At 36.2% G+C, this 26,995-nt stretch overlaps 2 protein-coding genes across 6 annotated transcripts in view; one reads left to right on the top strand and one right to left on the bottom strand.

The window, feature by feature from the left end:
- Positions 1-4,313: 4,313 nt before the first annotated feature.
- On the bottom strand, positions 4,314-6,906 carry LOC146469336 (three prime repair exonuclease 2-like). The gene is given in 2 exon segments (XM_085123407.1): positions 4,314-6,063; positions 6,066-6,906. Coding segments are annotated over 2 exon segments (870 nt in total). The 5' UTR covers positions 6,876-6,906; the 3' UTR covers positions 4,314-6,003.
- A 117-nt stretch (positions 6,907-7,023) lies between these two features.
- Positions 7,024-26,995, top strand: part of LOC146469335 (uncharacterized) — a 59,990-nt gene continuing 40,018 nt past the window's right edge. For 2 of the 5 annotated variants that reach the window (XM_085123378.1, XM_085123377.1), the window contains exons 1-17: positions 7,024-7,247; positions 9,079-9,168; positions 10,693-10,777; positions 11,495-11,604; positions 13,202-13,324; positions 13,866-13,970; positions 14,901-14,996; positions 15,376-15,459; positions 16,242-16,325; positions 17,476-17,580; positions 18,506-18,673; positions 19,904-20,008; positions 21,612-21,686; positions 23,066-23,149; positions 24,339-24,404; positions 25,233-25,337; positions 26,075-26,179. In XM_085123378.1, the coding sequence (XP_084979504.1) occupies positions 7,233-7,247; positions 9,079-9,168; positions 10,693-10,777; positions 11,495-11,604; positions 13,202-13,324; positions 13,866-13,970; positions 14,901-14,996; positions 15,376-15,459; positions 16,242-16,325; positions 17,476-17,580; positions 18,506-18,673; positions 19,904-20,008; positions 21,612-21,686; positions 23,066-23,149; positions 24,339-24,404; positions 25,233-25,337; positions 26,075-26,179 (1,605 nt within the window). In that variant the 5' untranslated portion in view covers positions 7,024-7,232. The remainder of the gene's footprint in view (positions 7,248-9,078; positions 9,169-10,692; positions 10,778-11,494; positions 11,605-13,201; positions 13,325-13,865; positions 13,971-14,900; positions 14,997-15,375; positions 15,460-16,241; positions 16,326-17,475; positions 17,581-18,505; positions 18,674-19,903; positions 20,009-21,611; positions 21,687-23,065; positions 23,150-24,338; positions 24,405-25,232; positions 25,338-26,074; positions 26,180-26,995) is intronic. The other 3 variants (XM_085123380.1, XM_085123379.1, XM_085123381.1) reach the window with 3 other exon arrangements.

The following is a 26,995-nucleotide window of genomic DNA, read 5'->3' as shown; positions in this document are numbered from 1 at the left end:
GTATTCACTGGAGCATCGCTTCAGCTGGCTCGGTTGGTAGGCTTAAGTCATAATCTAATATTAGCCGAATTCAAGCAATGGAACAATCAGTTTTACAAATTCTACTTCCCCCCATTTTTGTAACTGCATCTAGAGGTAGTGGCCAACACGAAAGCCTTGCTCCCTTGGCCACTACGCACTTCTTCCCTTGAAGGTAAAACCACTTAAATATAATGCTCTGTATGTTTATTTTCTTACCATAAAAATGTATTGTATTTCGAATAAGTGTGAATAAAAATTGAATTGAATTGAATTGAACAACGTTTCTGTTAGTCTGTGTTCCAAATTAGAGCAAACTAGGAGAAAATTCCCAAGGCCAAATTATCATTTACCGATACTCCCTCCTTCCAACGATCCCTTCAGTTAGTGGTACATCATCTAGGAAGTCAGGAGTAGACTATAAGCAGTTCATTATTTTCCTTAGGGATAGGAAAGCGTCCGCGCCACGCAACCACGTGCGAAAACTGCCTCCTGCGAGGAACGCTCGCGAGAGGCAATTTTCGGGCGCGATTGCGTCATTCGCTCGCTTTGCTATCCAGAAAAATAAGGAGCTGCTCGTAGTTGGATCTCGTAGTTGATGCCAGGAGAGGTCATCCATTGCTATTTCAGTTTCTATAGTATGGGAGATGTGAAAAGGTTGAGAGCAGCCAAGGAACAAGGCAACAACTGGAAGTCACACCCTACTAAAACTTGGCCAAACACGTTTCGCCAAACACAGATAAACCTGGGGCACTTTTCATTTAACGAAAACGTTTGACTTGAAATTCTGGAAACTTTCCGTGTCAAATGGAGGGGCTTTTTTTTCCATTTGTTCCAAACTTGCAATCCCATTGGTAGATCAAAAACGTGATGGCACAAGGAGACAACAAAATGTAAATGGCAATTTTGTGCAAATGGAACGGTAATTTCCGTTCCCGACCGGTTGGAACGGGAAAAGTGGAGTACCTTCGATGATCGTTTATTTGTTGCGGGAAATTCCCGTTTGACATACGTGTCTTTACTTTTCAAGCGGTTAAACCGAAGTTTCTGGCTAAATCCTGTACATTAGTGGGGTTAAAAATTTGTCAGACCATAATAATAATATCTAATATTAGCTTTCTTTCACTAATCAAAAACAGATGTCAAATCCAAAAAACTACAAATAAATACAAAGTCTAACACTACAAATAGTGCACTAGAAAATTTCAATAACACTACTATAATAATAATACTATTAATCTAGGGATTTAATGCTAATCTACAGTTAAAATCAATCTATTTATGAAACTTTTTTAAACTTTCCCCTTTACTAATCACTGACAATCACTGGCTTTTTCTGTGTAAGAAGTACTAGCGTTATTCTTGGTTGATAAAGGTAGTGGGATCTTTCTGTGAAGAAAGAGGTGGAAACATCACAGAACACTTAGGCACACTTTCAGTGATAAAATATAATGGAGAAGAATCCCATCCTAGGGAAGTAGTAATGCCCCTAGACACTTCGTGCTGGGTATCCTGTGATGGACTAGCATCTTATCCAGGGGGAGTAGTAATACTCCTAGTCACTTCATGCTGGGTATCCTGTGATGGACTAGCATCCCATCCAGGGGGAAGTAGTAATACTCCTTGTCACTTCATGCTGGGTATCCTGTGATGGACTAGCATCCCATCCAGGGGAGAGTCGTAATACTCCTAGTCACTTCATGCTGGGTATCCTGTGATGGACTAGCATCCCATCCAGGGGGGAAGTAGTAATACTCATAGCCACTTCATGCTGGGTATACTGTGATGGACTAGCATCCCATCCAGGGGGGAAGTAGTAATACTCATAGCCACTTCATGCTGGGTATCCTGTGATGGACTAGCATTTCATCCAGGGGGAAGTAGTAATACTTTTAGCCACTTCATGCTGGGTATCCTGTGATGGACTAGCATCCCATCCAGGGGGGAAGTAGTAATACTCATAGCCACTTCATGCTGGGTATACTGTGATGGACTAGCATCCCATCCAGGGGGAAGTAGTAATACTTTTAGCCACTTCATGGTGGGCATCCTGTGATGGACTAGCATCCCATCCAGGGGGAAGTAGTAATACTTTTAGTCATTTCATGCTGGGTATCCTGTGATGGACTAGCATCCCATCCAGGGGGAAGTAGTAATACTCATAGCCACTTCATGCTGGGTATCATGTGATGGACTAGCATCCCATCCAGGGGGGGGGGAGTAGTAATACTTTTAGTCACTTCATGCTGGGTATCCTGTGATGAACTAGCATCCCATCCAGGGGGAAGTAGTAATACTTTTAGTCACTTCATGCTGGGTATCCTGTGATGGACTAGTATCCCATCCAGGGGGGAGTAGTAATACTTTTAGTCACTTCATGCTGGGTATACTGTGATGGACTACCATCCCATCCAAGGGAAGTAGTAATACTCTTACTCACTTCATGCTGGGTTTCTTGTGATGGACTAGCATCCCATCCAGGGGGGAGTAGTAATACTGCTAGTTACTTCATACTGGGTATCCTGTAATGGACTAGCATCCCATCCAGGGGGTAGTAGTGATACTGCTAGTTACTTCATACTGGGTATCATGTGATGGACTAGCATCCCATCCAGGGGGAGTAGTAATATTGCTAGTATGAAAGTAACTCTGAAGAACATCCTGCAGTACTCAATATTTGAGTCAACAACCAGGAGATAGATTTATAGAAACGTAATATTTCGGTTTAAAAAAATCTTATCACCCAAAACAGATCAAAAGGTTTCTCTCAACCGGTTGTTACTTGCCTACCACTTTGTCTCATCAGTTCTGTTAACTTTTCAAAGTTATCAAATTCATTATTAGCCAAACCCTGATCTGAAAGGATTTTACTGTTATATGTTGCACAACTGTACTGCATGTGATGGCAAAGTCAACATTTTTATCTGCAGTTGTAGCTTACTGCCAAATATTATTCAATCTTACTCATATCTAACAAAAAACAAAAATTAAACTGGAAAATGAAAATCAGCGCTTCTTAAATTTTGAGTGGGCTACCCGTGGCTTGTGTGGAGCTTTGCCTTGCCTTAAGGATGGTGCCTACTGATAAAGAAGTATTTTTGTGTGGTTTATCTCTACGTGGGGAAAGCAGATCTTAGCAAAGGCTATTGAAATTAAGCAACAATTACTGGTATGCTGAAAAACAGAAAAATACATAGCAATGTATTGCATTTTTTTTATTCCAAATTGAAGCTTTATTATCTCTGAAAAATGCACGGTTACCCTAAATTTTCTTTTCGAATACCAAGAGCACTTGCTAAGTTCTGCTTTCTCCGCATAATTTTAAACCATGCATTAATATCCCTGTATTTATAGGCACCACCCATAGGAAACCCGAGTATCTGGAGATGCGCAGAACGTATCCTCAGTAACAAAAGTAGGGCCTTTCCTTAATCAAACTAGACTGCGTCCGGTCTCTCTTTTGCTTGAAAATCTGCGGGAAAGAAGCCACGAGCTACAAATAGCATGGGCGCTGGAGATCTGCATTGCTTGCGACTTCGCCCCTCTAATATCATGCTCGCTCATTTTTTTGCTTTCTTCCCTGTGGATTTTTGACTGCTTGCGGTCTATAACCAAACTTCATGTGCTCTTTTAGGTGTTCAGGTTGGGTGAGACAAGAGAGCCCAAAATAAAATGTGCATATTTTTATTTGAACTCCAGTTCTGGGGTTTACAATTTATTTACAGTTTATTATTGCACATTTATTTACCGCCGACCAGTTGACTCAGTTGGTTGAGCATCGGACTACCGTGCAGGAGGTCGTGGGTTCAAACCCGGCCCGGACCAACGCTCAAGGTCTTTAAATAACTGAGGAGAAAGTGTTGCCTTTGTAATGACATCTGCAAATAGTTGGACTTTCTAGTCTTCTCGGATAAGGATGATAAACCGTCTCACAACACCTCAATGTTCATAACCCTGTGGGACATTAAAGAACCCACACACTAATCGCAAAGAGTAGGGCATGGAGTTCCCAGTATGCTGGTCTGTTCTTTGTGCTATTTCATGATTTCATGGGTTGGGTGGGTTGGATGAGGTCGCTAATGGACATATGCTGATGTCCAATCTCACCCTTGCACTGAAGTAATGTACGAGAAAAACCGCATTTGAATACGTAAATAGAGAATGCCGCGGTATATAAATAACATTATCATTACCATTTACATCAAGTGAAATTTAAATTAGATAGTCCTACAGCGATTAAATAAAGGAAAGAAAATCAATTATACATAAAGACATAGTGATAGAACAACTCTAACTAGAGTGATATGACATTTGTTTTCCAAAAAAACATTTACTGGAGTAAAACAAGAATCAAAGGAGGCAAGTTTCAATAAAGTTTGACCATAGTCAAATTAAACAAAGGTATAAAAAAGAAGGGGAAATGAGGATTTAAATATTTCAAAATCATTATGAATAATTAGGTAGGGTCAACTTTGTCACTGTAACGAAATTTCATATAAAGCAATGTTTAATTACGAGTTTAGATTTAAAAACATCATTACTAGTAAGGTTATGCTACGTCTATACAAGGCTTTTATCCTACCACACTTTTATTATTGCTCTCTTATTTGGCATTTTTCTGGCACCAGAAATTATGATAAACTGGAGTCTTTGAACAAAAGTATTTTACGATTTATTTTTAAAGATTCATTGTCTGGTTACGATGAACTGTTAAAGAAAGCAAAGACAGTATCATTATACAATGGAAGACTTCACAAAATTCTTATGGTAGTTTTCAAGAGCTTATTTGTTTCTACATATCCTGGATACCTAAAAGAACTATTTGTTTTCCGTAACTCCAGTTATTCATTAAGAGGAAAGAATATCTTGACCTTACCTATACCAAGAACAACTAATTATGGACTTGAATGCATCCGATATCAAGCTGCAAAAATGTGGAACTCGCTCCCAGACAGTATGAGAACAATAACATCATTTAAAGATTTTAAGACAGCCATAAAGCTTATAGTATTTGTTTTAATTATTATATTTGTAGTATTTTTAATCATTGTATTTCAATAATTTATTTTATTTATGTATTTCTTTCTTGAAGATATTAGCTTAATAGAGCTACTCTGATAATTCGAGTTTAAATAAAGTTTATGTATGTATGTTTGAGCAGCAGTGTTTTATCGGGATTTAAAACCACAAGGCACAGCCGTGTGGTTTAAGACCCGATAAAACACGTGCAGGCTGCAAGTTTTTTGAATGGCTTTAAAAACATTCCTGGAAAAGCGTGTGTCAAGAGAGTTCATAACAATGATGCTTTTGTGAACGTTGGAAATTAGCATGTGAGAAAAACATTAAACACCGCATACTAATAAGGAGGAGGTTTTATTGGGTTTTAAAACCACTGCACGTGATGTGTTATCAACCATTTAATAGGTCAATGGTTTTGAAGACTCGCTAAAGGCTGATTTAGACGGTACAACTTTTGCTTACGACTGTCGTAAGCGATTTCTAGAGCACGCGCTGCTTGCGTTATGCAAAAAATCGCACACAACTCTCGTCACTCAACATTGCCTATCTCTACGATTGTCATAGGATTTTACATGTTTTAAAATCCTACGCCATTTTTTGCGTCGTACACGAAAGTCGTAAGCAAGTTGTAGGTTTGATTTACACAAAACAATTCGTGTTGTAGGCCTGTCGCATGCGACAAAGTCGTGCCATGTAAATCGCCCTTAAAGTTGTCTCACGTACGCAAGAGGTCCATTGCACATTACGTCATGGTGCCCATGTTGGTGGTTAGGAACAATAAGATTTTTCTCCTCTGGGAGTTAACTTCCATTTTTATGCGAACTATGTGAGCAAATTTTCTTTTGTTTTGGCACTAACATGGTGGCAACACAATCAACCTACATGTATACAGATGATTGATAACATGGAAATAAAAAATAAAATAACCTATTACTGGCAGGGAGTTGATGAACCAATTCAATTAAATCATAAAAGTCCTTCTTTTTCTAACTGTGAAAAGTATTCATCCTGCACTTGGTTAATTTAATATCCTTTTCATTCAAAGTCACTTTCTGTTGCTGTGATGTCGACTTTTCTCCACTGTTATGGCAAAACAATTTATGAGCTCCATTTCCTAAATACTCCATGATATCTGGTTTATGAACAACGAGACGTAACAAAGCCAAGGCGTCTCCTTCGGCACTGTGGGCGTTCTCAAATTCACCCCCAACAAAAGTGTTGTACAAATTACTCAACGAGCAAGAAAATCGTTTTCCTTCACCAGCCGTAGCTGCACCGTTACCATCATTATTTAAGTTATCTTTAGATTCCTTGTGTTGCTTTCTGAAAGCTTTGAGCGAATCAGAGGCTTGTACGCTCTCAGACAATGTTATTCCCACAGCTTCCAGTCCAGAAACAAGAATTTTGAAGTCAAAACTATCGCCATTGTGAGCCACCAAACAAACCGGTTGAGCTTGTCTCATGATGAAAGATCGGACGATTTTTCCGAGCTCGATGTCAAAAACCTTCCTGTTTTCAAGATCTTCATTTGATAGACAAGTCAACGAAGAGGCAAACCAGCCGATCTCTTTAGTAGGTCGGACACAAGTTGTAAACTTGTCGAGTAAACGAGGAGTAGTCTTCGTCATTGAACTTTCGATTATGTGCTTTCGTTCTACAGCTATCATGCTGAGTTCGGTAATTTCCACGGGTTTTTGTAATCCAGTGGTCTCAAGATCGAGGAAGATAAATGTTGAAAACTGTGAGGCACCTATCATTGTCTTATTTCCAGCTTTCGACGGCAAAATCCGAAGAAAACTAAAGGAGAATCTTCTGCTACCTTGCAACAAACACAACATTTCCTCATGAAGGAAATTTCCCGCTGTTTGGTTCCAGTGTCCTCCCGACCACAGCGCCATAACGAGGCCAGACACGTCTACATGCGCAAATATATAATGCGCATATTTTTCGGCAATTCTCCTTAGTCCGCTTAATACAGCGGCTCAACATTGACGTGGAGTTTCGTTCCAATACAAAACACCGGGAACTGCGTGTTGTCTTTCTGAGAGAAAGGAACAAAAACTAATGGAGCCTGTGCAGTAACATTTTGCATGGAAACAGGAGCAAAAGGGATTTTTTTGTGGTCGTGGTTTCGTGCGAGGATCACCGAAATTTGGAGGCAACTGTCTCGAAACGCGCAATCTCTGATGTGATAAATGGCTGCCGCGATTGTAAGTGCACCCTATCTGACTTTATTAACCTAAGCTTGACATTTGTTATTCATGTGGTTTTCAGTTGAAATTCCTGCTGAGAAATATATTTCTTTTTTAATAATAGCAAAAAACCAATTCAGCTTTTCGTTTCCGGTTAGCGTTCTCGAGTCGTTCTCGAATGCTCGAAAGCTTGAAATGACGTTATTTGAAGTTCATTGATCGCATTGAAGAGTGGTCGCGTGTGTTTACATGCTTGGTTTCTTTTCTTTTAAACACCACCACTAAGCCGTTTAAATCCTTCAAGTGTATTTAAGGTATCATCGACTTGTTTATCAGTTTGTTTCTTACGAATTGATCGTAGTTCAACGAACTTGTCGAGTTTGATCATTGATACAATAGCTTGCAAATCAGCAGCTGAAAGTAAAGGAATCTCTTGTTTAAACGGTGTTAAAAACTCATTGAAAAATATGACAAAATGTGAAATGTTTGTTCAAGCTACGAAAAGTATTTCACAGCAAAATTATCTTCACGGTTTATGATTTAGTTTTTTTTTATAACGATAAAAATTCACTTTCGAGAAACAGATATAAGCTTATGCATTTATTTCCGGAAATCATATAACGAAGACCATAAACTAGCGATCTTTGTTTTATTCGCTTTGTTGTGTAATATTATTGTTAAGCAGACAAAGTGGATGAGGTACTGTTTAGGTGTTGAATCGAACATTTTTAGTTTGTGTCCTGGTAGGTTTCAAATTTCATAAGGCACATGGTACTTTTTTGGATAATTTCCAAAGCAATGAGAGTGAATGTTTCCTGTCTATATTTCAATAAGAGAAATTAAATTACATTAAATCTGGGATTTTTAGCTATAGAACTCAGCAAATGTTTCATCTGGCTCCATGAAATTGATTTTTATGTGAAACATGTCTGTCAATGATTGTTGGAAATATAGAAATAAGAACTTGGTTCTGCTTGTTGCAGTAATTGAAGCAGTAGTGCACCCATCTCTTGAACTTTACATTTCCTAATATTAATTATTTTATTATACAACAGATCTAACATTAAGGCCAGTTTCAGATTTCATAATCAACTCTGAAACCAAGTGGTGTTACTGCTGTGCAGATGAATAATTAACTAGTGTCTTGCTGCACAGTAGTAGCAGAGCCTCACACGTCATACTACTGCTTTGCCACACCAAATTCTTAAGTGGTTAACATGGTCTGTTATATCAGTCATTTTGAATGTTATATACATGGTGACTATCTTTTGACATGAAAATTCTTAAATGAGTAATTGAATGATCATGGCAGTTATGTTGAAGGTTAAAATGAATCCAGGTTAAAATGATCTCAACCTAGGTTGATTTGTATTTTCCTTTGTTAAGGTTGGGCAATTTACATCTGAAACAAAAGAAAATACAAATCAACCTACATGTAGGTTGAAATCATTTTAACCTGGGATTCATATTAACCTACAACAGTTACACTGTATATACACAGCAGTTTCGAAAAGAAAGCCTGGAAAAAAGTCAGGTTTGAACAGAATCCAAACCCATGACCTTTGTGACACTGGTGCAGTGCTCTACCACCTGAGCTATCAAGCCAACTGGGAGCTGGTCATATTGTGAGTTTGCAATATACCCTCATATATAATTATGGTATATTTCAAATGCACAAAATGACAAGTTACGCAGCAATGTCTTGTCACTCTTGTGTCACTCGTTACACTGTACATTCTGATGGACAGGAATCTATGCAACAGACAAACCATATGACAGGAGTGTACTAAGCTTTTCTCGCCCCAATATAATACATTAATCAATTTATTATTGTTTTAACTTGTGACAGAATGACACTGACCCCCTTGGTGTAACTAAAGGGGTGAAGAAGGAGGGCTCATCAGGCACCACCCCAATGAAACCTCAAGGAAAATCACAGGTATGCAAAGCATCTGATTAAAATTTTCTTCTTGCGAATACCCTTGCCCACTAACCTGTGATCATGTTCTGTTTGAATTTCTTCAAGGCACGGGAAATGCAAAATTTAGTAAATTAGGATTAAAATAAGAGAGCACTGCTAAAATTGTACCTGATTACAGGTTACCTCCTCACATACGTGTAAAGTTACAATGGGGTGGGAAGTCTTAAACAAGAAGTTTCACTATAAAAGGGCAGGTTCCGTCTTCCTTTCATACCTTTGTGGGCGTGAAATGCTAATTTAGACACTCTTCAATCATGACTATTTTTTGAGTCAAGCCTGTTTTGAAAAAAATGTGCCTTAAAATATCATGGTGCCATAGCAGTATTAATTTTTTTTTTTAATGACAATATCTATATTACCCTTACAATATGTACAAATAATACTTACAATACACTAGAATACAACGAAAGAACAAAAAAGAATACAATTACATTCACTACTATGGTTTGCTTATTTCCGTTATATCTTACAAAGTACAAAGAAATGTAATATACAGCTCTAGGTTACAAATTTTTTGTCAATTAAAGGTTTCCATTTATTGGAATAGCGTTCATTTGAATTAGTCGTTGTTGATATTTGTTTTTCGATATCAGCTTTGCTTATCACTATTGTTAGATAAATACTAAAAGACAAAGGTTCTTCATTAATACTGCTGCAACAATATATATAGTATTTCGCAATTAGTAGGAGGTGATTAGTTAAATTACAAAGGTGGGCCTTATCTATGATACCATATAAGATTTTTGCGGCTGACAATTCTAGTTTTATGGCAGTATGAGTCTCATACCATTCCAGAAAGATTTTCCAGAACTTTGATACTACCGGACATAAAACAAGCATATGTTTTGGATCTTGTTTTGTTTTTGAACATAAATAGCAAAGATCACTGCTCACCAAATTAGCTTTAAATAATTTGCTTCTAGTAAAAACTATATCATGTAAGGTTTTGTACTGGAACATAGTTAACTTTATTTCTATAGTGATAGAGAAAGCTAAGTTGAAGTATTTGCATAGCAATATTAATAAGACTTTCTTATTAATCATAGCAATATTAATAAGACATCAGTTTCTAATTCAGTAACAACAGGCATTATTCCGTAAAGCAAGCCAATTTTATCAGTAATGGTCATAGAAAAAGGCGCATGTTGTTTGTAAGTTGTTTATGCTTTGAAGGTTTATTGTCAACTGAAGGTGAGAATGGTCAGGCCAGGCCAGACCCCTTTTATACTGAAATTTCCTTTTTAAAGTCAAAGTTGTTAAAGGAAAGTATAAAACAAAATTGACATTTCTTCAGAGGGGTGGTGTGTCTTTTTGTCAAAAAAGAAAAAATCTTCTTTGGGAGGGGTATAGATACTTTCTGTAACAAAGCAATTTAAATCAGTGCTGTAATGTTTCAAAGGTTAGCTGGCTATTATTGGTTTGCCAGACTTTGTATTTCAGTATTTCATTATTGAATTGTTTTGCTTAATACTTGTCTCACAGCTTGAGTCACTTCCAAAAGAAGACCTCATAAAGTATGTCAAGAAACAACTTGCTCTATTGAAGCAAACCAAAGCAAAATGCGAAGGTAAAGTGTGAATTACATATTAGTTTTAAGTTTTTAAAATGTATGGTTACCTTAAGCATTGAAGTTTTCCAGCTCAGTGGTGCTATCAGACAACAACTGTGTAAATTTCAACAATTACAGTGTAACATAGAAGTACATGTAAAATCACTACAGTGCTAATGTTTGACATTCAGCTTGAAGTTGAAATCTACAATGTTACCTTATCTATTGATCTTTTACATATCTAATATGTGTATGCTGTCAGGTTCAAAATTTTTTTTTGGTGTAAAAATTTTCAAACCAGTTTGATTTTTATTCCCCTTTGTCTCAGATTATGGTAATGAATACTGCATATTAAACAAAAATGAAAATTAAACTGGTTTGAAAAATTTTAAACTCCCCCAAAAATGTACAAAATGTTTAGCCCTTCCTTGGTTTGAATTGAACTTGTTACTTATAATTTGTTATCAGAACAATAATTATTGTTCTCAGATAATTTATTGTCTGTGTTTATTAAGCAATATTCCCCTTGTTGTTATGCCTATGTGATCATTAGACACATATAAATTAATTGTTTAATTAATCAAAATTGCTCCAATTTTTTTCCAGTTTATGCCTACCTGTAGATGGGTTTTCATGTCTTTATTTGTATTTTTGGTAGTTCTGGAAATGCAAAGTTGCAGATGTAGATGGGGCATGGCATTAATATTTTTGTTATTGTTGGATAATGTCATATAGAATTATCATCACATCTGGAGGAGGAAAGAAATGAGGTACAAAGACTAGAAAATGAGAAGAGAGAGTGGCTGTCCAGAGGAGTGCATGCTGAGTTTGAGAAAAAAGATAAGGTACAGAGAAGTGCATGCACTGTAGTGTATATAATGGCAGATTTTAAACTTGGGAGAATTATTATATTCAGAGTTTGTACAGTACCACCAAACAGTGCAATAGGCAGCTATGTGTTAATATTTCCCATACTTGTCTGATGTGATATTATCTGTTTTCATATCACCATAAACCAGTTTGATTTTGATTTCACAACTTTCAAACCAAAAACGAATTTGAAGTATATCATATATTATTATAATTATTGTACATTTCCCATTTCAAGAGTGGATAAGAACTCACTGTTTGCCCTTTGTAGCTGGGTTTGTGGGATGTCAGTAAATTACGGGTGTAAGTTGACTATTGTCAGAAATGGCAAGAGCATGTTAAAAATAGTAAAGTGACCAAGTATGAGGCTGTTGGAATTAAAGAGTGGGCTTTTTAAAATAATTTGAATGTCTTCTTTAGTTCTTTCAAAGTTTAATTAAAGTGACTATGGTTTTCAGATTTAAGAGATAAATGTGTAGGCAGGTTTTCAAAGATTCTTTTTAAAGAAGGACAATGAAAAACTATGTTTGATTGGAAATTCAAGGTAATTATGAAGAGGGGAGCAGTTATCAGTGACAGCACATTAATTTAATAAGCATTAAATACAGTTGAACCTCTCCACAACGGCAACCTTGGGGACATAAGAAAGCAGCCGTTGCGGAGAGGTGGCCGTTATGGGGAGGTAGGGGTGTAATATGACACCTTTTTTTCAGGAAGTACAACATGTTTATTGTGCCAAGTTCATGCTTACTGTAGCCTATAATGGTAATCCAATCTTAAATAATATATATAGATAAAATACGCAATAAAACATAAATAATGCTTTGAATCAAAATGTTAACAAGACGAAACGAGCAAAGTTTGCAACATTGGCTATATTATTGCAGAAAATTTATGCTTACTCAGCAGCATATAAATGGAACACAATCAAAATACGTATATAATGTTCCGAAGACAAATGTCGATTACTGCATCAGTTTATAAAAAAAGGTTTTTGCAAAAAAGAACTGTACTGGTGGATATCGAGAGGTTATTTTGGCAGTCGGGGATGCACTTTAGTGGCCGTTGCCGTTGTAGAGTTGTTTATACAAGAGGTAATGTATGGACTGTCTGCCGGGACAAAAAAATGTGGCCATTGTGGAGAGGTGGCCGTTAGTGGAGGTTCGACTGTAATAGAAATTTAAGCACAGAAATTCTTATTAAATTGTATGAATCACGTTATCTTTTAAACAAAAATAGGAAGTAGATTTCTTAAAATTCAAACAATTTCAAATATGAAGTGTTTCTGACACTTGTGCATATGTATTCTAACTTTATAAATGCTATTCTAATAATTTCATTGATCTGTTATAAGCAGTTTCCTTGCACTGAAAGTTTGTTAACTGCAAACACTAAGGGTTTATTAAGTACTGTGAGCTTTAAATGCTAGAAAAATAACAGTACTCTAAATATAATATAAGATAAATATTAAATGTTCAATTGAAGCCTTAAGCTACTGTTCGGATAAAAACATACAAAGGTTGTCTAAATATAATGTTTAAATTCAAAGATTATCAACCTCTCATTAATCAGATTTTAAAGAAAAACCAAGAGTTAAAAATGGCTGCTGAACTTGGACGGAAGATGCTTGAAGAAAATGATGGTTTACGGGGAATGTACAGTGAGTTGGAACATGAACATGAGAAAACAGTCAAAGTAAGGGGATGGGCATTTTTCAGCACTAATAAATAAGTAAATAAATAAATAATTTATCAATGAATATTAAACGAAGAGATGAATGAATAAATGAATAAGAAAGTTTGATTTGTGAACAGTGAGTAAAAAGATGAATTCAAAAAATATCTTTCAAAATCATTGTGAGGAAAATAATAATATAATAATAATACTCTTTGAAACCATTTCTTGTTGAAGTAATAATAATTATTATTTTTTATTTTGGTACTCTAGCAATGATATGTAGACCAGTTCTGATTGTTTAGCAAGAGCAATAATGTCATTTTCCTTGGGTACTAACTACTTTCTAGGATGGAAGATCTTTGTAAAATAGAAAAGAAAAGAAAAACAAACAAGCTTCAACAAACCAGTGTTAACTCACAAGTTAGTTCGTGTTTTTTAACTGAAGATTAACAAAGTACTATGCTGTTGTTATTTTAATGAATTGTAATTAAAAAAATAGTATTCCTTGCTGAGTCTCGTAGCTTTGCTAATTGTAAAATAATAAATTGAACTTGTATAGGAGTTTGAAGAAGATATTTCTGCTGTTGTGATGGAGAGAGATGGACTTCAGCAATCTCTTAGAGTTCTACAGGAAGAATATCAAACTGTTGTTAAGGAGGCAAAGGTATGCAGTGAAAAATGCCTTTCAGATGCCCATTTTTTATTATATCTACAGTGGAAACCCTCGGGACGTGGAAAAGGTGTCCGTAACTGGAGCTGGCTGCTTACGAGAATGGTTCTTGTAAGTGGGCACTAGAGGTGTAGCTGGCCGTTTGCGGGAGCTTGCCAAGCTAATGATACATGTAAACATTGGAAATGCCAAAAAAAAAAAAAACACCATATTACATGATTTTATTTTTGTTTTATTGCCTTATACATTGCGGCGATAATGGAGATAACTGAAGTAAATAACTGCACTGTAAAATCATTGTGAGGAACAACGATCCAAGGTTCATTGATTAAAATAGGGTTAAATGTAATTTAACTTAGTTAACAACTTGGTGCAAGTTTGCTCCTTGGTGGCGTGGCGTAGCGAGGCGTTAGCGTTTATTGGCGTATAGTTTGAGCACGGGTAGCACATTTATTTAGCGTTTGGGGATTTGTTGTTACATTACTGGTTGGGGCCTGGTTCTGGTCTGCAGGCAGTTGCGTGGCCAGCGGTATTCTCTTGCAGTTTAGGCGTGCTCCTTTGCACGTGCTCGGAAATTTCCTCTACTCAGCGTTTTTCGTTGCGTGGCTAGTTTATCGCGTTTTGTTGGGCTTTTCTTGGAATTTCCTTTCGGGGGTCCCTTTATGGGAGCTTAAAAACAAAGGAAAAGTAACCCCTGAAAGTGTCTGTGGCCAGTTATGGGAATGTCAGCTTACAGGAATGTGTAAATACAGAGTTTGTATGGGAGGTAAGTAGAGCTGTCCGCCTTCAAGAGTGTCCGTTAAGAGAGCTTCCGCTGTACACAGAAATGGCAGCTTATTTTTGACATGTAAAAAAACTCAAATTTTGTTATCTGAATAACCCATTAATTTTAGGAAATTTTAATTCCTTTGTGACAAAATACAGAAGTACAAAGATGCTTTGGAACTGCAAGCTCTTCAAGAGGACAAAACACAGGAACAGCTAAAAAGGGATAATCAAGACCTGCTGCAGAAGATTCAGGTAGATTTTCCTTTACTCAGTTCCAAACTAGCAAACATGTGGAAATGTAGCTAAGATAAACATTCGCAGGCTCATTAATTAATAAACCCAGCCAGCCCTTTTGGACTGTGCACCTTTAAAATAAGCCTCAAGTATTTTGTGTTGTGTTGAAATTTCTGCTGGGGATATTTGATATCTTTCAGACAGCGTAATTTGCTGGTAGCTGGCTCTTAGTGATATCTGTGTACATGTACATTTTGTTATGTTTCTCTAATTAAACTACTAACTGTCTTACCACCTGCTGGCAGTACCTTGAGGGCATCAAATTTGTATCTTATGCTTACAATGTAGTTATTTGAAAACTTGTGGCATTGATTATTCCTCGTCCACTTTTTAATAGGAACTCCAGTTAGAGAAAGAAAAATCTCAAGACACATTAACAAAACTTGAACAAGAGAAATGGCAGCTCTTAGAAAACTGCAAGGTGAGAACTGTTTGTGAACACTTCAGCCACATGCCCTTGTTCACTTATTAAACATGCTACAGCTGTACACAGCCCCCCACTGTACTTCCCTTTCCTAGTAATTCCAAACTTTGCCTGTTTCTGCCTCCTACATGTATGTTGTAGATGTGGAGAGTGGCCTTGGATTGAGTTTGTTGTCCAGTTTGTGATCAGGCATCCCTCTTTCTTTTTCTGTTGCAACATTTAACCACATTTCGTTGAGCCACATCTGGGAAACCTAATGCCCAAAATTTTCTTACTGATTACAAAAGGCTTTAAACCCTGACCTGGGATGTCCTAGACTTTTTAGATTCAATATTCTTAGACATCATTTCATAGGGAAAGCATGTAGCCTGGACCAGATTATAAGAATGAGAGTCAACAAAAATTCAGATTCATAAGGATTGCAAGCATTGCAAGTTGACAAGACTACATGAGAAGTAGAGGTTAAATCAGTGACTTCCACAGATTCTAATGAAAAGTTGAGCATATTCAAAATCTTCAACAGCCAAACAGATTCACTGATCAAAAGCACATAAGTGTTAAGGCTAAAAAGAAGCAAGAACTTCAACTCTTGTCTTTAAGGTTTTGCATTTTAACCTGGGGCTATTGTGTGGGAGGGTGTTTTCATGTAAGGTCTTATGGGTCAGGTTTATTTATGCAGCTGTAGGGGGTTACAATAATAACAATGATCATGTTGGCATTTTTAGGGCCTGATTTAAGATCCCAAATGTGATTTGAAAATGTTATTCTTGTGCTTGCAGGAGCTGGAAATGAAGATTGATTCTGCAAAAAGCCAGCAATCAACCAATGTTGAGAATACTGACTCTGTGGTAGCAATGAGTGAGGTAAGAGTACTCAGCTTATAGAAGGGTGCTTGGATTCCTGTCTGAATGCCAAATGTTTGCAAATTTTTGCCTCATGGTTACCACAGTAAGGTTGAAGTGACCCAGTAGACACAATCATAAGTCAACACAAAAGACATGAAAAGGCCTCATGAATTCAACTGAAAATCTTTTGGGTAAGTTTGACATGGAAGAAGATATGCTTGAAAAATGTGCGCGAAACGACGGTAATCAGCAAATTTGGAAGCAGATTGTTGTAGTTACAGTGAATGTGGTAAAAAAATTTCCTGTAATTCTGGTTGCGTCTTATAACTGGGTATTTACACCAGTAGATGAAAGTTTCATTTTGCAAACTTGTTACAATTTGTTTTAAGTTAATTTTAAAGTTAATGGTGTGTCTTAAAACTGAGTGTGCCTTATAACCAAAAAAATACGGTAGTTAGGGCAGAGCCCTTTCCCCCTTTCCCTTTCTTTGTCTCTTTTTTTCGTATTTCCCTAGGCTGCTCTGTTTTCTGCAATAAGTACTACGTAGTAGTTATTATTCCACGGGACCCCTTTTAATTAATAACTTGCTTCTTGCACTGATGTGTTATCCTGTGTAAATATTTGTCGTTATGATGGGATGTTTACTAGTCCATTGCACCAACCCTTTAATGTGGCAACCACTCCACTGCCATGCCTCTACAAATCTGTTTCAGTTTTTATTTGTGGACTTGGAGACCTTTAGTTGGTGGCAAAGGCTAGATTCCTCGGATATTCTCTTGATGCTGTACATGTATTTCTTTATTAGATTTCTAAAAATCAGTTATATTATGGGATATTTTATTGATACTGTGGCTTTATATTAAGTTTTTCAGATCAGGTTGAGTATTGTTTATTAATATATCTTCACTGGAAATTCTGGTCTAGAGTTTTAGATTTCAGTGTGTAATGTACATGTACATTTGATCAATATGTACAGAATGAGTAATAAGTTATTGTTGTTATTGCCTTTGATTGGGGGAGGGGAGGGGGTGGTGTCCTGTATTGAGTAAGTTGCAAATGTTGGACTGTAGGGAAAAAATCATTGGGTGTTGGCACTTTGAGAGAACTGGCCTTTTTTGTATCTAGAGTTCATCTTGATTGCTTGAACCTTGTTGAATTTAATCTATAGCTTCAAGACAAAGTGGCAAAGTTGATGGAGGAAAAGGAAGAACTTGTTAAGGCCCTGGAGGTGTCTGGTGATTCCAACAGTGAGAGAGCAGAGCTAGAGATAAGGGTGAGCAATTTGGTTGTTGAATGGTTGGTTGTTACAGTTGCAGCATTGTGTCAGTAATCATTTTCTTCCAAGATCCAAAGCTGGGATTCACATGTTAGGGAGCTTAAGCAACAACAACGGCAACGGCAACAAAAACATCACCTGAAAAATATATATCTTTACTTCACTTGTGCTACTTTGCGATTATTTCAACTTGCTCAACTTTTACAAAAATGGCGAACTATCCTGGAATCAAATTGGTAGGCGTGGCGTACAAATTAAGGAAGAATTTATTTAATGAAAAATTCACCGTCGCCGTTGACGTTGTCCACAAAACCTTAAATGTGGTCATTTCACATTGTTGTTTTGCAGAGGACGGCAAAGAAATGTACCAAAATGTAAAACACAAGTGCAGAGTGATTGTTGTTGCTCATAAAACCTATTGTTTTGCGGCGTTGTAGTTGCAGTTGCCGTCGTCGTTGCTTATTAAAACTCCCTATTTACTAGTTCCTAACTTTGAATATTAAATTTGGTGGAGACGTGATTATCCGCAACTGCTACAAGCAATATATGAGCATAAATTAAAACACGCTGCAATGTACATAACGGTTGTTAGTAGCAACTATCAGCTAGCCACCACAGCTACAGGTAGTCTCCCTGGCAGTTGTTTTTAAGGGGACTGCATGGAAGTCTACTACAGCTATAACAACTGCAAAGACAATGGCTAACAATTCAAAGTTTGAAATTGAATTGAGTTTATGACAACAGGCAGGGAAGACCTTTAGTTCATCAACCTTTACTTACCTATCTTTTGGGGCTGGCTTCTTCAAGGCCTGTTTGTGAAAAAAGAAAAGAGAGGTTAAACAATGACCTGATTAACAATATCATTGTTATAATGTAATAATATTATCGCAAGATTAGTTACCTTTCCTAATCCTGTTTGTAGGATCTTAAAGCCCAACTACAGAAGCTTTCAGTAGAAAAAAATGAATGTCAAAGCAAACTTGATCAGCTTGCATGGCAGAGACGAGCTGATTTAAGCAGCAGTGAGGATGCGGGTCAAATTAATGAGCATTTCTTGGCGGCAAATGAGGAGTTGAAAGAAAAGAACGAGGTTAGTTAGAGAATCATTACGTCATGTATCTGTGGTTTCCTTGCACCTATATTCTCTAATTCCCTAATTGTCCAAGTGAACAGCTAACAGTGTAGGTCCTTAATGGATCCCCCTACTCTGACAACAAATTGACATTAAATTGTTGGAAATAATGTCTAAGTTCTAAACTTAAGTTTGTTAAGTAGAAATGACATTCAGGTGTGCCAAGAATTAGTTATGATTATTGCCTATTTTCACTTTTAAATTTTCCACTCACTGCCATTTTGGATTTTGTGACATCATATGATTGCCACTATTATCAATAAGCAGAAGTTCTTTTGTATGAAACAATATTGAGCATCTGTGCATCATGACATCCAACATCGCCCAGGGCACCTGCCGAACATTTATTATGATGCTTTAAGGCTGAATTTAAAACCAGCTATAGCTCCTTTCAAAACATTTTTTTTATTCCAGTAATAAGCTGGATATAAACCCCTCTGAGTCTTACGGAAAACACCTTGATTTCTGAGCAAAATGCAAATTAAGAATTTTGTTGTTATGTGCAATTAAGGTTGAGTAACATTCAGTAGCTAGCTGGAAATAAACATAAAATTTTTATTTTGCCATTGTGCACAGTAGAGTTGCATACTACAAAGCAGGGGAATGACCTTAAACCAACAACTACTACAACAATGAAATAGACCATCTAAATGCACCAATGATCAAATGAATAAACATAAACAAGCAATTTAGAAATACTCATTTCTTCACTTATTTTGGTAAAGGTGGGTTACATGTGGCTTATTATTGGAGGGAACTTTCCATTTCAAAATGAGTTTGGCTGACAAAAACAAACAAACAAACAAACAAATAAGCGGAAAACAAAACCGTTTACTGTAAAACTGGTTGGAATTTACTGTACTATTTATGTCAATAAAATAGTATGTACATTATTGCAGTCAGCATAGAAAGAACACGTTCCTAATACAGATTGGAGTAGAGATTGTATGGGATGACGAATGAATGGATCTTGGGACGCATATCTGGCATCCCTCAGCAATTTTACAGGGGTGAATAACCTCATCACCAACTTGGCAAATGAGAGAGAGCGTCGGGTTAAGATCATGTAACGCACTTCCTAATCTTTGATTATTACTAGTTTAGTAACTATTCATTACGTTGTAAGGCTCAATATTCTAGTTGGTGGTATTCTGTCACTCTTGCTGATTATCACATTTAACTTGCTAGTTGCTGCGAAGTGATCTGGAACTTGCTAGAATAGAGTCAGAGCACCTTAGGAATGCACTGGAAACCATGCGTACAGATTACGAGGGTCGGGAAGCTGCTGCAAGGGTATGCAGCTTTCTCTTGAGTTACAATTAATATCACTGCAAAATGTATCATACAGCCCAGCTCTCAAATTGTACCAACAGCCGGTGATTTTGCTGCTCACAGATAACTTTCCCCATAACTCCTTTGAAGTTTGAACAATTCTATCAACTACATCAAACTGTTATGTCAAGTGAACTACTCAAAAATATTTTGAGAAAGCTGATTGTATTATATGTAATATCAGTCATATACTGATTGATCAAGCAGTCTCAATTAAGTGGCAGGAGTGTGATGCATTTTACTGTGAGATTAAAGGCAAACTGGTGTGGCAATTGACAGAGCAAAAATGTATGATTTTCAGTTTCCTACTAAAGATTTTTTGAATAACAGTGTTGTGTCACTACACCTCACATTGTGCTTCAACATGTGAAGCATGCTGACGTTTTGTGCTTTGCTTGATTAAAAAAGAAAAAAAGAAAAGAAAAACTCCTTCATTGCCAGACTTGTTTGCTGTAATGCATGGTTTTACAAAAAGTATAATTAATTAACCTTTGACTTTGCAACTGGTGCTTCTAATATAGAATGCTGTAAGTGTAATTTGCTAACCATCTAATAATCTTCTAATACTTACTAACAATACTATTTTAATAGTTTTATTAATAATATTGTGTTTCCAAAGCAATTTTATTTTGTAAATTAGTGTACTTTTGTTTTATTTATCGGATGCATCATTTTATATTGGTTGGAATTTTATTTTATTTTTGAATTTTGACTAACATTTGCTAATAAGCAAAATGACGACATTGCAGTAACTTTTGCAGTTGTATGGTCAGGGAGCAGCTGTTGCTCCCCTTAAGCGGCCTTCACACGGCAAACTTAAGTTGGCAAACTTGTGTTGGCGAACTTCAAAAAGTTGGCAACTCGTGCCTTCACAACGCGCTAAATTTGCAACATGGCCGACGCAGTGCAGTGGCACTCATGAAGAGTTGCTGCTTGTGTCTTGGTCCTATTGTATGTTAATCGCCAAAGAAGAAACAGAAAGCGCTGGAAAAATAGAAAGGTTTGAATGAAACCTTATATCAGTAGAAATCCCACCCTTGGAGCATCAAATATGAGTTTACTAACACAAAAAAGTTGGTGAAAAAGTTGGCGAGAATAGAGGCAAGTTCTATTTGTGGCCAACAGTTTACCAACTTGTTTGCCGACTGTTTTTGTGCCGTTCACACACACCAACTTGAGTTTGCCAACACAAGTTTGCCGTGTGAAGGCTGCTTTAGAAACATCTGCATGTGCTTTATTTGGTACTTTATGAATTATGACTGACTTACTACTGACTTACTACTAACGCATTACAAAACACTGTATTGTTGCATGTTTGTTGAACAGACTAAGCTAATTAAGGGTATCATTGTGATCATCTGAGATTTGCCTTTGAGCATTATCTCAGAATTGCAATGACGGCACATGACCTCAGAAGGTTGTTTCTCCATGATTCCAGAATTCTGGGCAGCTGATTTTGCCATCATCTGCTATTACCTGCAATCGTTTGTGATCATACCTGTATGGAAACCAGGCTTTAAATACAAAACAACTTAAGTAACAATTTCACCATTTAAACCCCCAGAGTCATCAACAGGAGGTGGAAGAAGGCTTAGATACAGCTGTCAAGGAAAATGAGGAGAACAAGTTTTATGTCAAGGTAAGAAGATGTTCCTTTGAATTATGAAGTCAAGATCTGTTTTGAGGATATTTTTTGGTTTTGGAAGAGTGACAACTAATTAAAAGCTATTTAAATTAAATTTTCACAAAATGTGAAAAATAATGTGAAGCATTATTTTCTTGAAATTAGTAAAAAATAAGAGACTTTTATTTGGGATATCAAATTTTCCTAATTAAAACAAAGTGAAAAATGGAGTATTTGATGTTGTGAAAATTATATTTAGTATGGCAGTTAAACAGGGTGCCGAATTTTAAAACCTAGAAGCTCAATATTACGACTGATTTACCAGTATTAGCTTTTATCTGGTAACATAACAAACTTTTGCCTAATAGCAAAGATAGACAGGTAAAAACTAGGAGATGTGAAAATATGTAACTATACATGTCCACACCTGCAACTGTTTGGTTTTAACTACAATCTTTTGTTTTATGATTTTTATTAGCTTTGCATGACACAGAATGCAATAATTTATTTACCATACTAAACACTTCTTTCTATTATACATACTATACTAACAATACCTACACTAAAGTACAATCTTACAAAAAAACCTTACTATACAGTTTTCAGTTTCAGTTTCAAATATACAGCTATTCCAATAATGTTGTCGGATCAGAGTATGAAGCTCTAAGACAAGGCTTCAAGATTCTGTGGGTTTTTTTTATGAATAAGTTCATCAAAAAATCAGCTATGCCTTGTCCATCCAGTCAAGATATATAGGATCGATGGCATACCATTTGAATGAAAGAATTAAATGTTAGCTAGGATATCAAGTGGATGAGGTGGCAGCCTCTTTGAAGATGTCTTTAAGCTTTAAGCTTTGATTTGACATGTTAATAAATAGCTGTATATTAAAATATAAAAGATAAATACATAAGAAAAAAGTGAGAAACATATGGCGAGGATGCCCATGGAGAAACCATTGGTGCTTATATGAGCTACAGGCTCCTCAAAAAAATGACACCTTTGAAATCAGGATTTTAGGCGTAGCTTATTTAATTTATCAATACACAAACAGGCAGCAAAACATAAAACAGCATGTTCAAAACAGGAGTTGTCCATTTAGGATAAATGATCTTAATTTAGATTTAAACAGAGAAATACTCTCAGCATTCTGAATTTCTGAATTAAAGGAATTACAAAATTTAAAAAATAAAAATTAAAAAAAAAAAAATACAGCTTATATTACAATATTGATTACAAATGAATAACACTTCCCACTGGGTGTCCTTGCTACTAAATCAATGCAAGCTTGCCAGCTTTTATTTTGACTTTTAAAATAAAATCAATCTTTGTAATACTTGAGTGGAATTTTTTTTTATATATTTGCTAACCAAAAAAGGAATTTATTTTTTTAGGAGCTTGGTGATCAACTCAACAAAGTAAAAGCAGAGAAGGAGAAAGCTCTGAAATCTCTCAAAACACTGAAAGTGAATCATGATGTAAGTTGTGGGTGTCTCTGAACATTACAAAATGTCAATACGTTTGGGAAAATCTAGCGGCAATTCATAGGATTGCCGGTCTCTTACATATAGTCAATATTTGGGTTGTTACACAATTATTGTCCTTGATCATGGTGATTTAAAATTTTGATGTACAGTGTAGGTCAGGTAATGAAAAGCCATTGACACAGCTGGAAAGAGTACCTTAAAATAAGTAAAAAATAATAAATAAATAATAATAATAATAATAATAATAGTAATAGTAATTATAGTAATAGTAATAGTAATAGTAATAATAATAATAATAATAATAATAATAATAATAATAGTAATAGTAATAATAATAATAATAATAATAATAATAATAGTAATAGTAATAGTAATAATAATAATAATAATAATAATAATTTTGTTGTCACCGTTTATCATAATTAGCATTTTTGTCTACTTGTTGTAAATTCAACTTCAAACACTGTGTACATTAACCAACTGAAGATGACAGAAGTCTCTGTCGAAACTTTACATGTTTTGCAAACTTAAAGGTTTTGTCGTTTTCTTTAAATAATAATAATAATAATAATAATAATAATAATAATAATAATAATAATAAAATCGCTTGGCTCGCAGGTTGCGCTACACGCCCTGTGGTGCTTCTTATACTGTGCATACAGATAGTTTTACTGCACATAATAATAGAAAGAAGGAAAGTTTGAGAGTCTTGTCTTTCAAAGGCAAAGATATACATGTAGCTTACATGCAATTAAGTCTGAAAGACGATCATGTAGAAACGGGCAAGTTTTGCCCTTCTTCATACAAATGTCTACAATAATTCCTGAATTTACGGAACTATATCTTCTCTTGTGTGACAGCTCAAAATGGCTGCATAGAAAGTGAGATGTTCACCTCAACTTATAACAGTGGTAAAGGATATTTAAGTCAACAAGCAGCACTGTTCTGTCCAATGTTTTTCAATTTGGACACAATCCTTGGCACGACTTTGGGTTTTTATTTTCCTTACTATTACAAATACCTGAATCAGTGCATGAAGATTGCCACATCAGGGTTTTTGTTAATGTTATTATAATGCAATGAAATCTCTCAAATTTTAATTGAACACTGATTTTTAGGTAACAATAAACTTTATTTTAAATATAATATCTGTTCTCAAATAATTTGTCAAAACATTCAGAGGCTGAAGAACAAGTTGAAAGACATGAGTTCATCTCAGGAAGATTTAAGCAAGATGCCAGTCAAGGTACTTGAGCAATGTTTACTGTCATGCTCTTACTAAACCATTAATTTTGTGATGGAATGACAGTCACAGTTCAAGGAGTGCATGTACATTGAACATGAGCAAGAGGTTTAGAAACAGATTTATCAAGCTAAATAAGTGCATTTATTAAAACTGGTTGCATCAAGGGAGTGACATTTCAAAAATCAAAGATGAAGACTATTATTATTGTTATGATGATGACGATGATGATGATGGTGATGATGAAGGGTAAAGTCGCCTTAGTTTCCCAAACGGCCAGAGCTTAAACCAGTTTCTGAAGCATGAAGCAAGTAGGAGTATTGCTGCTCCCCCTGGATGGGATGCTAGTCCATCACAGGGTACCCAGCATGAAGCAACTAGTCCATCACAGGGTTACCCCTAGAGGGGTGTTGCCGATAGCCTATAATACACCTGGGTGAAGAGAGCCAATGTGGAGCAAAGTTTCTAAGGAAACAACATAGTTTTCACACCTTACTGGTACTGTACAGATTTGGGATGTGTACAGATTCAAAACAGCACAGTACAACTGAAGCTGCACAGATATAGGTTGCCCAGAAACCAGAGTCAGTGTAAGCCAAAGACAGATCTATCGTTAAAATTTTTGACACAGATCCAAATTGAATCCTGTACAATGGATCCTTATTTTGTTTGGTGTTTCTTTTTATACTGAATGATTTGGTTGCTGCCAGTTTCATGAATTTTTCTTTGGATAACATTACAATAATCATCTTGACTTAGGAGGGAACCACTTCGATTTTGCAAGTTAACATTTTCTGTTGTTAAAGACAGAAGCCATGTTCTTTTTTTCAGGAATTAAGAAAGACACTTTCAGTTGTAAAGATTGAGAAAGAAGACATTGAAGCGGCATTAAATGACAGTAGAAAGGAGTTGCAAGCCCTGGAGCAGAAAAACAAGGTATCATTATTCCATAAGAGATCCAATATTGTAGTTTTCAACTTAAGAAAAACCAGCAGGACGTGTTTGGGCTGCATCTGATGGGAAAAAAAAACGCAATTAAAACTCGTCATGATTTACAAAAGTCTTTAAGCTTCTCTCTTTCATTGATGCCATCTAAACAGCATTCTGAGGGGAGGGGTTTCAGTAATGCTTATACAGTGTAACACTAGAGAACACAAACAAACAAAAAAGATTTTCTATCCAAGACTTTAAGCTGGCAGTACCATTTCTGCCTTTAGTTTATGTGAGAACAGCCTTTATGTGAGTGTCGAAAGTCATATTTTGTTTGCATTTGTTTTGCTTTTATATGCTCTGTGATTGGTTGGCAAAACTTGCACCACTTTTTCGGTCAATCATAAACAAAACCAAGACAAATCATGACTTGTGCACTCACGTTTTCTTGTGTTTGATGCCGGTACATGTTTTTGCTTCAAATTCTGATTGATTTGTTGCACTGTTTGCGTTTTTTGTGATTGGTCAGAGTGGTTTGGGTTTTACAACACTCACCCTCTTTAGCTGTCATAATACATTATTTTGATGGTATAGTAATTTAGTGGAAAGTCAAGAGGCTGGACTGAATTGTTGAATGTGCTATAAGTAGCAAATGTCAGGCAAATGTGACAGTTGATGAAATTTTTGTTAAGTATGGTGAGTTCTAAAGAGTGATGATCGATTCATTATCTTTGCTTTCAAAGGAAACAGCCGAAGAATTTGAGAAGCTGTTTGTAGAGAATGAAGTCTTGAAAGATTCAGTCAGTGGTCTTCAACAACAGTACAGGAGTGTTTCAGAAAGCAGCGAGGTAAAGGGAGCTTGGCTACCTGTAGATTACATCTAAGATTGTTTTCCGTTTACGAACTGGTCGGTCTGGCCCGCCAGTTCTGACGAATGAAAAGCGCCCAAAGACTAAAAGCCAATCTGTACAACCAGGGGCAGATGACAAAAATATAAATAACAACAGTAGCAGCAGGAACAGCAATAACAACTCTACAGACTACAACAATGAAAATCCGCATATAAGAACCTAGTGGATTAAACACCTGGGCCCAGTTGTTCAAAGAGCTGATAACTTCATACAGCATAAAAAATGTATCGGTTGGAGTACATCTTACCTGCTGGATAGCGATTTATCCACTGGATAAAGTTATCCGCTCTTTGAACAACCAGGCCAGCAGGCTAAAAGTTTGGTATTTTAAAGCCCCATTACATAATTAATAAGAACCTGGTGAGCCTAAAGATTAAAACAGGTTATTATCTGGAAGACGAGGGAAAAGACAAAAATATAAATGAACCATTCGTTGTCTGGCATTTGAAAAAAATTAATAAGCAGACCAAGAACAGGGTTTGTATTTGCTCAGAGTATGGTCTTGTTAGATATAGTTACATGTTTAGGAAGGGACCACAGCCATATTGAACCAGTTGTTGGATCAGTAACAGGCACCTTTTGCTTTGAAGAAAATAAGTGCATACATGTATTTAGGAACACTGATAACAGCCTACATCCTCAGCAGACCTCAATTTTAAGCTAACCTGGAAAAAATCTAGGTTCTGATACGAGGGTTTTTCTGTACTTGAGTTGTGGTCAAATGTGGACGAGAAGAATATTAAAGTGGGATTC

This window comes from Pavona decussata, unplaced genomic scaffold (genome assembly GCF_977016875.1).
Source record: "Pavona decussata unplaced genomic scaffold, jaPavDecu1.1 SCAFFOLD_124, whole genome shotgun sequence".
NCBI classification, from domain to species: Eukaryota; Metazoa; Cnidaria; class Anthozoa; order Scleractinia; family Agariciidae; genus Pavona; species Pavona decussata.
The sequence above is the reverse complement of the archived record's forward strand: the minus strand, read 5'-3'. Positions and strand labels throughout refer to the sequence as shown.